The sequence below is a fragment of the Vulpes vulpes genome, chromosome 2 (assembly GCF_048418805.1).
Source record: "Vulpes vulpes isolate BD-2025 chromosome 2, VulVul3, whole genome shotgun sequence".
Taxonomy (NCBI): domain Eukaryota; kingdom Metazoa; phylum Chordata; class Mammalia; order Carnivora; family Canidae; genus Vulpes; species Vulpes vulpes.
In genome coordinates, this window is record NC_132781.1 from 156,384,630 (window position 1) to 156,396,146 (window position 11,517).

At 60.8% G+C, this 11,517-nt stretch overlaps 1 protein-coding gene across 3 annotated transcripts in view; it reads right to left on the reverse strand.

The window, feature by feature from the left end:
• Positions 1-10,639, reverse strand: part of EPHA8 (EPH receptor A8) — a 35,564-nt gene extending 24,925 nt beyond the window's left edge. For 2 of the 3 annotated variants that reach the window (XR_012000114.1, XM_072750830.1), the window contains exons 1-2: positions 10,485-10,630; positions 5,023-5,087 (exon numbers count right to left, since the gene is read on the reverse strand). Coding sequence is in view for 2 of the 3 variants with exons in the window: in XM_072750830.1 (XP_072606931.1) it covers positions 5,023-5,087; positions 10,485-10,575 (156 nt within the window). In the remaining variant the exon portion in view is untranslated. Of the gene's footprint in view, positions 1-5,022; positions 5,088-10,484 lie in introns of all 3 variants that reach the window. The other variant, XM_072750827.1, reaches the window with a different exon arrangement.
• Between the last annotated feature and the right edge of the window lie 878 nt (positions 10,640-11,517).

Consider the following 11,517-nt stretch of genomic DNA (forward strand, 5'->3'; position numbering starts at 1 on the left):
CCTATGGCCCAGCAGTCCCACTTCTGGGTATATACGCAAAAGAATTGAAAGCTCGGTCTCAGACACATACTTCTACGCACAACAGCAGTGTTCACAGTAGCCAAAAGGCAGAAACAACCCAAATGTGTCTGTTGTCGGATGAAAGGACAAAATGTGGTATATCCAGACAACGGGATAGTATTCAGCCTTAGAAAGGAAGGAAATTCAGACACCTGCTACGACACGGGTGACGCTTGAGGACATTATGCAACGTGAAATAAGCCAGTTATGAAAGAACAAATATTGTTATGATTCCACTTAAATGAGGTACTTAGAGCCAGAGAAACGGGAAACGGAATGCTGGTTGCCAGAGGCTGCGGGACTCAGGAAGGGTGAGCTGGTGTTTCATGGGGACCGAGTTTCAGTTTGGGAAGACGAAAAGAGGTCTGGAGATGGACGGTGGTGACGGGCACACGACACGGCGAATGTGCTTAATGCCACTAAACTGTATGCTTGAAAAGCAGTCACGATGGTAAATGTTATACATATTTTACCTCAACTTTTTTTAAAAAGAAAGAAAGGAATGTTCCAGAAACACTCCCTTCCCTTGAGGGCCTCACAGTCCCTCATCAGACAAGGTGGTGGAGGGCTACATCCAGGGCGTGGTGGGCATCCAGGGGGTGGTGAACACTTCCTGCCCCCTGAAGCAGGAAGCTCTTGTGGGGATGGGAGGGAAGAGCCCCTGCGAGGCTGGGAAGTATCAGCAAGTTCAGTGAGCACCAGATAGTCCAGGTTGGACACGCAAGATGCACGTGGAAGACCCAGTGTTGAGAAATGAGCCAGGATTTGAGAGGTCAAGGCCTCTTGGTCTCTAACCTGCAATGTGACCTTGGGCAAGTCGCTGTCCTCTCCGGGCCCCAGCCTCCCCAACCGCAGAGAGCTGGTCGGCCGGGAGCAGTCCTGGTGGGCTGAGATCAGCGGACTCCGGAGGGCCCTGAGGAGGGGCCGGGGCCGAGGGGGAGACGGAGGGGATGGGCTCTGGGTCCCTGCCTTGGGTTGGCCAGAGATGCAATGCCTTGCTCTTCTCTCTTGGGCCTCTCAAGTGCAATGCCCTTGAACTAGAGACCCCATCGCTTCCAGGGGGTGCGGGAGGTAAAAACCACTCCCTGTGATGTTCCAGGAATCCGTGGGGTTCTGAGTGACCCGCAAGTGCTGGAGTGGGGACCACGGGGGTCTCAAGTGTTTCCTGTCGGACAAAAAGCCCGTCCACCTCTTCTTATCTTGGCCGGCACGTGGTCTCAACCCTCAGTGCCCACGTCTGTAAAACGGGGCTCAGACAGGCCCACCTCAGCGAGGCTTGAGAGGAAGAAAGGAGAAGTAGCTGCCAAGCGCTTGCCTTGGGCCCGGCCCAGCAGGCTGCCAGGAGAACGGGACTGATGGAAGCCGTCCTGGCAGCATCGTCCCAGCCCACTTGTGCCCGCCTGCAGGGACCCCTGGGGGGAAGAGGTCCGGGGCACGCCAGCCTCACCTGAGAGTTTCTGCCTCCTACGGCCCTACCCCAAAGACCCCACACTGCAGCCAGGGCCACTGGGCGCTGCTGTGTCACATCTGGGGTTAAAGTCATTGTCACAATTAATGGAGCACCAAAGAGCCAGCCAGCTGCTCCCTGTCTGTTTGCTGCCAGGGACCTGGATAAATTAATCAGCTCCATCTGAGTCTGCTCCAGCCGCTCTACCAATGCCAACGGCCCGGCCTAGCCCCGCCAGCCCCGGGGGCTGCCGCAAACACCCAGGGGGGCACAGACTCCTGGGGGCTGGTGCAAAGATCAGCCCTGTTCTCCACCTGGGCAGCCCCACCCCGGCCTTCTAAGCCCTGGGGGGCTCCTCCTCCGATGCCCACCCCCCACCCCACCCCCATTGCTCTGCAACTCTGTCCTCCATCTGGAACCAGCTGGGCAGCCCTGGGGACCTCCCCTCCCCTCTCTGAAGCTTGTGCTTCTCATATGTGAAATGGGCTGGCGGATGCCCGTCCCTTCCTCTACTCCAGCGGGTGGTGAGGACCGGGTGAGACAACAGAACGTGCCTCTCATCTAAGGCAGCCTTGGTTAATTCACCAGAAGCGATGGAACAGGTCCCAGTGTGTGGGGGGAGGGGCACGGTCGGATTAAGAACCTGGGTCCCCAGCGGGGTCAGACTTCCCCTGACCCTAGCAGAGTCACTTAACCTCTCATTGCTGCTGCTGGTGTCTCACCAGGACAATGTCCCTTTCATGCATCCTCATTGATGACAACTGTACGGAGCAGGTTCTGTGATCATTTCCGTTTATCAACGGGGAGGTGGAGGCGAGGTAAGTGACTTGCCTGAGTCGCACTGATTAGAGGCAGCAGCGAAGGGGCTCATGCAGGCCCAGCACCCCCGGCCTTTGGGCTGTGCAGCCTTGGCCTGACAATCCAGTAACTCTGCTCATGCCGGAGACAGCCCTGGAGGGCCCTTGCTCCCAGGCCGAATCAGAGGAACCTCACAGAACCTCAGTGACCATGTCCACAGGCTCTCTAGCCAGCTGGGCAGGAGAATCACCTAGAAAGCTTATGAAACAAAAGATTCCCAGGTACCTCCCCACCTCCCCTGCACGTGGCGACCTGTATGCCTCACTTGCTAACCTGGGACAGGTTCAGGGTCTTGAGTTTGGGAACCAGGGATCTCACCCATCTTCTTTCCCCTCTGGGCAAGCCCAGTCTCCAGGCCCCATAAAGATGGAAGGCGGTCCCCGGCTCAGCAGACAACGCTGGAGGGCCTCCCACCCTCTCACGACGATGACACAGACCAAAGAGAACGCAAGGGACTCCATGTAGGCTCTGGGCCGGAGCGAGTGGGGTTTGAGACCGTCCTTTGGAACCTGTCTGATGCTGGGCAAGTTATTCCCTGTTGCTCTGAGCCTCAGCCTTCTCATCTGTGAAATGGGGTGGTGGTACCTACTCACAGGACTGGTTGTGGGGATTAAATGAGATTACACCTGTGAACCGTTCAGAGCGATGTAACTATACCTTATTTGTTCTAACTTCCCAACCAGATAACTCTGAGCCTTGCTTTACAGCACCCTGCAAGCCAAAGAACCTTCGATTTCCAGCACGATCATTGGAAACACGCCTGGTCATGCTCTCCACCTGCCTAAAACCCTTACAACTCCATGTTACTCTAAAAACCAAGTCCTAAGCTCTGAAGAAGACAGAGGGACACAGACACCCGGAGCCCAGCTGGGGCCAGGCCCACTCCTTCCTATGCTGGGTCTCAGGGGAAAGGCTGACCCAGCCAACAGCCAGAAAGTCACCTACTCAAGGGTTGGGCCCTGCCATTGGCAGAGCTGGCTCACTCGATCAAGCCCTTTCACACCCTGCTCACAGCTGGGAGACGGCCATCGGGGCACACGCAGAGGAGCATTTCACAGGGAGACACTGAGGCCCAGAGAGGTACAGAGATACCTCAAGGACCCTGCCTTTGTCTGCAGGCAGGGCTGACCCACTCAGGCAAAACGGAGTTCCCTCCAGGTTCCTGGGCCCACGTGGCCTGCTGTGAGGCTCCCTGAGGCCTGGTGCGTGGGGACTGATGACAGTGGACTCAGCTTCCTACTGCCTGCAGACGACAGCTCCAGAGGGAGAGGAGGGGGGCTCTAGCCTGGCCCTGATGAAATGTGAAGAAATACTCCCACTCCCTTCACAAATATTAACTCTTGATACCATTGTCACCATTATTATTATTACTATTATTATTATTTAATTTATTTATTTTGGGGGAGAGCACAGAGGAGCAGCAGACGGCCCCTTGAGCAGAGAGTCTGACGTGGGACTCGATCCCAGGACCCTGAGATCATGACCCGAGCTGAAGGCAGACGCTTAACCGACTGAGCCACCCAGGCACCCCACCATCGTTGTTATTAATATTATTACCCTTGTCTCCAGAGCCATGGAAGCCAGTGTTCATGAAAGAAGTCACATGTGCATGACGTGCTTGTGTCTGGTGGGCGTGTGTGTGTGTTTCCGAGCACACTTGCAGGAGGAAATGTCTGTGACATGCAACCATAACGCCCACTAACGACAATGACAGCGATAATGCATTCAGTGAGGGCTCACCATGCACCAGGCATGGGTCCAAGAGCAGGTGTCACCTCCCCTCATCCTGACAGCAAACCCCACGAGGTGGTCACATGCTCATCCCCTTCTACAGACGGGGAACTGAGACTCCGGGAGTGAAGTGGTGACCACCAGGGCCACCCTGCTTGTCAATGACACAATCACATTGGCTTTACTGCTGTGCCCCCCACCCCGCCCGCCCCGCCGCAGAGGGATGGGGCACGGAAGCCTTGCCCCTGGATGCCCTGGGATTACCAGGCCCACTTCCCGGGGGGACGGCGGGGGTATCGCCTGAGAGAACATAACCCCTAGAGACCTGATGGGCTCACCCAGGGTCCCCAGGGAGGCCAGATGGGCATGGGGGCCTGGCTACAGTGGGTGCTGGCTGTACCACCTGGATGATTCCGATGGAAGAGAGTACCAGGTGGGGGCTCCAGGGGTCTGGGTGACTCCTGGTGAAGGCAGGGCATGAGGGAAGGGATCAATCCCGAAGGTGAGAAAGGCCTGGCTGGGGACCTTCCCTGGCCCTGCTCCTGGACACTGTCCCGAGCTACCCTGGGCCCAGCTGTGGCACGTCATGACTCTGTAGGCCCAGGACACAGACATAAGGATCCCATACCTAGGGCCTTAGACCCTAGGAGCCCGGCACCAGGGTGTAATCCCAAGGGTCTGCATGAAGAAAGGAAGGCAGGAAGATAGGAAGGAAGGGATGGAGCGTGGGGAGAGGTGAGAGGGAAGAGAAGGGACAAAGTGAGGGAGAGAGTCAGGAGCTGTTTCTAACTGCTGGGTGGCCTTGGGGAAGTCCCTTCCCCCCTCTGGGCATCCACTTCCTTCTAATCTATCTGATGATAGGACTGTGAGTCCCAGCCTTTCTCTGCTCACACAGGATGGCAATGGCCCCACGGCTGGTCACTTACCCCGTGAGCCGGGTACGTGAGCCAGCCCCAGTCTCCGTGGATGGTTGACGTGTCCAGCAAGTTCACTGTAAAAACAGGTGACGAGGGAGCATCAGACCCTGGGACACCGTTCCCCGGCTCCACAGAGCAGCCCAGCCTGGCCACTGGTCTGCTCTCAGCCCCCGACATGCCAGCTCCGTGCCTCACTCCCCCCTCCTTCAGAGCCTGCTTCGAGTTGTTCCCCTTGCCTGAAGCCACCCTCCACCACCTCTGCCGAAATGTGATCTCCCGAACCCCCAGAACACAAGCCACCCCAAGTGCCCCAAGCTCCCTGGCGGGTGATGCAGTGGGATGGCTCAGGAGTCCAGGAGGCCTGGGCCAGAGTCCCAGTCCTGCCACTTCGGGGCTGTGTGTCCCTGAACAAGTCCCTGCTCCCCCCTGAGCCTCAGTTTTCTCCTGTGAAAAATGGGTGTGACGGTGGGTCCCGTCTCACGGGGTGTGGTGAGGACAGCCTCATCTTCATCTCACTCAGGGGACACAATGGCAGTCAAAAGCACCCAGCAATGTCTGCACTGTGAGGTCGTGGCTCCTGCAGGAGGACCGGCCCCAGCTTTGCAATCACCAGCGTCCGCAGGAGACACCTGGCACCTAGTAACTCCTCTGAGCACATGTGACGTGGAGAGATCTAGAACAGTAGAAGCCGCCCCTGCTGTGTAGGCACCTACTGTGTACCGAGCTCTTCGAGGGGCACTTTAGACGCCGCATCCATAACCCGCACGACAGCAGCCACCGCCGAGAGGTGGTGGTGACTCTTCTCTCCGTTTTACCAGTGAGGACACCGGGCCTCGGGGGTTTTCTGGAATGTGCTCGGAGCCCCGCGGGTGTGGCCGGCAGAACTGGTGTTCAGAGCACCCGCTGAGGCCGCCACGGAGGGCACCACCAGCCCCAGCACCTGAGCCCCAGAAGCAGAACCCGTGAGCAGTCACCGTGGCTGGGAGGAGCGCGGGCCTGAGGGGCAAGGCTCTTCTAAGCCAGAACCCCCAAAGAGGACCCCAGAACCTCAACACCACGTTAGGGAAGACCTTTCCTTTGGAGTCGGACGCGGCTGGGCTTCAATCGCAAGGCGGCTACCCAGTAGCAGGTGACCCTTGCATCCCTGACCCTGTTTCCTCATCTGTAAAATGGGGCTAACAGCACCTAGACAGCAAACCCTAAAGCCTGGAGCCGATGATGCCTCATTAAAGCGAATTTCCTTCCCCAAAGTCCTGCCCCTCCGGCCTCTCTCCTTGTACTCAGACCTACCCCCTCACTGTAAGGTGATGAAGGAACATGACATTGTCAAGAAATGATGGTTTGAATCTCAACTGCTGTGTGTCCCCCGGGGGGGGGTCCCTTCACCTCTCTGGGCCCCCTGCTTCCTTTGACCCGTCTGGTGATGGTAGTAGGACAGGGCTCTTGGCTCCCATTCCCAGCTCACGCTCTCTTCCACGTCCCCCCTCTGCCAGCCTGCAAGTGTGGGCCTCCAACCAGGCTGGCTGGGGCAGGTTGCAGGGTGTTAATGCCGGGGTGGGGGGGGCCCTCCTGGAACTTTTCTGCAGGGAGGCGGGTGTCCTTCTGCCTGAAATCTGCATAGCTCTGCGCCTGCCCCTCAAAGATGGAGACAAGTGTCTTCAGGAAACCTTGGAGTGGGGATGCTCTTATTTGCTGATTTTCTCCTTCCTCTTACCCTCCCACCCCGCTGTCGGGGACCCCAGAAGGGAGGCCTGCTGGAGAGAGAGGCTGCAGACCCACGGAGGGGCCTCTGCCCTCCTCCCTGGGGTCCCCAGGGCTGGGGGGGGGCATCAGGGGATGGAGCCAGTGTCCGCAGAAGGATCTCCCTTCCCCAGCCGGCCCCACGCCAGGGGCGCAGGCAGAGAAGCCTTCCCGCCTCCTCCCTCCCTCTCAGGCAATGGAGAGAAAACTGGGTCAGGCAAGCTCTCTCCTCCTGCTGGCTGGTGGGAGGGGGAGGGGGCCGCACTGCAGTTTCCCCCAGACCAGCAGAGCCTAGGCTGGGGAGAGGATGGGGACCGGGGACCCGTGGGCTCCCCCATTCCAACCCACATTCCAGATGGGGGCTCAGAGCTGCAGGGCCGGTTCTCTGGCTTCCCCTGAACGCAGCTCAGATCTGCTCCTACCCAGGGGGCAAAATCAGCGTAAATGTCCACCATTTAGACTCCTCCCCGCCGGGCCTTCACTCTTGGGGCAGACCCCACGTTCCAGGCCCTTCCCACTCTGGGAAGCCTCACAGCCTTTGCAGCTGATTCTTGATCAGCCAGCCAGGGGGCTCAGATAATCCAAAGATAAGTCAAAAGTCGATTCTATTGGATTCAGGAAGGGCTATAGGATTCCAGCGCTGCTTGTTCCAACTCCTTCTAGATGCTTCCTTGTCCCTGCCCTCCTCTCCTCTCCCTTTGTCCCCTCTTTCCTACCTCCCATGCCTTCCCCTGGGGGGCTGGGCGGGGGGCACAGAATGCCTGCCAGGGAAGCTCCAGGCCCACAGGGCGGTTCTTCAAGGCTAGAGAGAATTCTAGCAGAGGCCCACCTGGCCCAGGCCTGAGTCGTCTTGGAAATTCAAACCCCTCTGGTCACCAGGCCTGGGCTCTCTCCTGCCCCTTGCCCAGCCGGCCTGGAGGGCTGTGTGACATCTGTGAAGTCAGTTCTCCTCTCTGGGCCCATCTCCCCATCTGCCAATGGGAGGACGGGACTCACGGTCTCTCCAGGAAGAGAATCACTTCACCCTTCTGTGCTGTTTCCTCATCTGCAAGATGTCTGTAGGCATCCCTCTTGGGCCTACCCGCCCGGGCTGTTCTAGGAGATCAAACGGGTCCCTCTCCTGCTCTGAGAAGCACAGATAATTCCTAAGCCTTTCCTGTTCCACTGTGGAAAGCATTATGCGATTTCTTTTTTTCTCCAGCACCGTCACCTTCCCCCATTCCATTTCGCTGAGACTAATACTTAAATTGATTTACATTCCCCGAGGACGCAGTGCATGATGGTGAGGCTGGAGAATTCGGGTGGCCAGGGGATGTCAGCCAGGATGTGAACGCCTGGGCGATCACCCCAAAGTGGTGGATAATCCACACCAGAGAGTGATAAGCGGCCATGAGCCTGCTGGGACATGGGGGCCCCCGTCCTGCCCTGTGACGGACCTGGCACAGGGGCACTTGGCCAGGCTGGGGCACCGCCGCTTTTGTAGGAGCCCAGCTGAGAGCAGACACCCCTCCCTGGGTGCCAACGGTCTCCCTTGCTGGTCTTGGCACTGCATCAGCCCAGGAATGACCCGGGAGGGACTCCTGTCCTTCGGGAGGGAGGGTGGTCCTATGTGGAACCTGTGCCCCAGGCTGCCCAACCTGTGTGGCTAACCCCCGCCCCGCTGTGGGGACTCTGGACAGGCGAGGACTGGCCCTCGCACAATGCCTCCCTCGGCCCTGGACAAAGCCTTCCCTGCCCGCCTCTTTCTGTGGACCTTGCCTCTTCCCCAACTGCTGTCCCTCCCCTGGATGTGTCCTCTCCCTCGAGCCAATGGCCTGTCTTCTGCAGGTGAGTCTGCTCAAAGTCACCTCCCCAGGGGGGGCCCTGGGGTGTGCCCGTCTGCAATTCTGGAAGGTGCTGCCTCCTTCCTGGAGAAGATAACTGAAGCGAGGAGTTGAGGGGGTACTGTCTGAAGCCCAGAGCCTCGGTGTGGACCCCCCAGCATCCTGCTGGCAAGAAACTGGCCCCCTCCCCCAACCCAAACCTGGGAAAACCATCTTCTCAGGCCAGGGCTCTGAGAGCCCCCAGACCCTTGTGCCCCAATCCCACCCTCTTCCCTACTCATTGGGCCCCCACCTCAATTCTCTTCTGGTGGCCCAGGAACCTGCACCTGCTCACTAGCCACCCCAGTTGGCCCTGCTGTGCCTGCCTGTCACCTCACCTCTCTGCTGCCCTGCTACAGTCCCTCTCCCCGCAAGGTCCCCTTTCCACCGGAGACTATGAATTCATCTACGTGTGCATTTATTACGTGCACATGCATTTCTAGGGGCACGAACGCAAGTTCGAAGATCTCCTTAGATATGTGGTATCTGCCCACGGATGTGCGTATTTTTCACATGTGTGCATCTGTACATGTGTGTGTGTGCACGTGTGCACCAGCTGCATTTCTGTGCCTCTGACTGTGGGTGATGTCGGAGGCTGTCCACGCATGTGAGCCTCCACAGGCCCGGGTCTATGTGTGTAAATCCTGACGTGAGTCCGTGTGTGCATGTGTGCCTTCGGGGATGCCTGTATGTCTGAGCTGTTGGTGCGTGAGGGGGTGGATCTCGGGTATGTCTGAGTGTCAGTGAGGAACACTGGCTCCGGAGCTCCCTCGCATGTGGAAGAAGTTCGTGCGGCCACACACACAGCTCCGGACCTGGGACACCAGCCCCGGATCCTGCACCGAGTACCCCACGGGGCCTCCTCTGGGCAGAGCCGCAGGAGCAGAGGAGGTCCTGGGGGACGGGAGGTGGGGTGCAGAACAGGACCCGGGGTGGCATCCTGGGCTGGACCTGGACTTCAGTGGGGCTAATTGCGTGCGTGTGTGCATGTGTGCGTGTGTGCGCATGTGAGTGTGTGTGTGCAGATGTGCAGATGTGAGGCCCTGGGTGATGGGGAACCCGATGGGTGCCTCTTCCTGGCTTTCCTTGTCCCCCTCCCACCACCAGGAGGTCACTTCCCAGATCCTTTTTGTCCTGACTGCTGGGCCCCCACTCCTGCTCCCACCCCGCTCACCCGGGGTCCCCTCAATGACTGGATTGCCCCAGACGTGCCCTGGACAAGACCTGCTCTCCAGGGCCTTGCCAGCCTCAGTCCGTCTGCAGCCCCACAGCCGGCTCTTCACTGTCCCCTCCTCCCAGGGCCACCCTGGGCCACCAACGCTGCCCCTCCCCGCCAGCCCCACCACGCGGGCCCTCCCACCTAAGACTCTTACTCCCTGCCCCTCTCTCCGGCCTCCTTCGCCTCCTTTGGTGCAACCCGGTCCTGCCCTCCGCTCCTCCTTCCTCAGTTCCTGGTCCCCTCTCCAGGCCACCCCTGCCCTGTTCTTCTTCAACCTTCTGAACCTCATCTTGCAGCCCCGTGTCCCTCGTGTCCCTCGTTCTCTGTCCCCGCCGCGTCCCCTGGCCCTGCGCCCTGCTCTCCCCTCTCTCCTCTACACCTCCTCTCCCGCCTTCCGTCCCCATCCTGTTCCCTCGTCCCAGGTGCCCAGCCCTCGGCTCCGGGTCCCCAGCTCCAGTCCCTCGGTCCTCTCCCCTGGGGCCCCGGGGGGGCCTCTGTCCCTCAACCCCAAGCCCTGGGGTCCCCGCCCCGCCTCCCCGCCCGGTCCCTCGACCCCGCTCCCCCCCGGGGTGCACCCGCCCCCCCAGCCCGGGGTGCAGGGAAGGAAGTTGCGCCGCCCCCGCCCCGCCCCCGCCCCCGCCCCCGCTCACCTTCGCCGCGCGCCGCGGACACGCAGGTGGCCGCCGCCGCGGCCGTGACGACCCAGAGCGCGGGGGGCAGGCGGCCCCGGGCGGGGGCCATGGCCCGGCCTCCAGCTCGCCGCAGCCCGCGCGCTCCCCGCTCTCCGCAGCCGGCGGCCGGCGCACACCCGGGCGCACACGCGGGCACCCGCGCCCGCCGCCGCCGCCCCGGGTGGGGGCCGGCCCGTCACGGCGCGGAGCCAATCAGCACCGAGGCGGGCTGGGGGCGGGGGCCGGGCCGGCCGGGGCCGGGGATGGGGACGGGGATGGGGACGGGGACGGGGACGGGGACGGGCCGAGCCGCCCGCCGGCACCGACGCCCCCGCGCGCCCCGCGCCCCCCGCGCCCCCCGCGCCCCGCGGCGGCCCCTCGCCAGGCCCCGGGAAGCACTTCGCGGGGGAAAAAACTCTCCCCCCCTCCCGCGCCCCAGTGACCCGGCACGAGACACCCCGCGTTTAGGGGGCGCAGCGCAGACCCCAGAACCCCTGGCTGTGTGGCCTTGGGCACGGCTCCCAGCCTCTCTGAGCCTCAACTTCCAGATGACAGTCTCTGCGTCTAGGGCTGTTGTGAGAACCCGACTCAAGGACTCAGGTGAGGGCCCAGCACAGGCACACTGCCAGGTGCCCGGGAGTGGCAGCTGCCCCCCGAGGATGGGGACTGTCATTCCCGGCCTTCCCCTCCCCTGACTTCCCCCACCTCCCGGTCCATTCCCAGGAGTTGGGATCCCGCCATCCTGAGAAGGCTGCGGGCTGTGTGCAGAGGGCAAGGGCCTGGGGGCTCCCTGCTGGGGCCCTGCCTACCACCCTCAAGGCTCCTGAGCACCTGGAGGGCCAACCTGTCCTGGAGGCAGGTAAGACACCTGCAGCTCCTGGGGGCTGGCCCTCAGGGCTGGGTACCCGCTGGGACGAGTCTAGACTCTGCCTCGGACCTAGCTGGCGCAGACGGCTGCTCAGCTCTCTCCCACGGCACTCCCGGCCCCTGAGCTCACCGGGGAGAGTTGGTT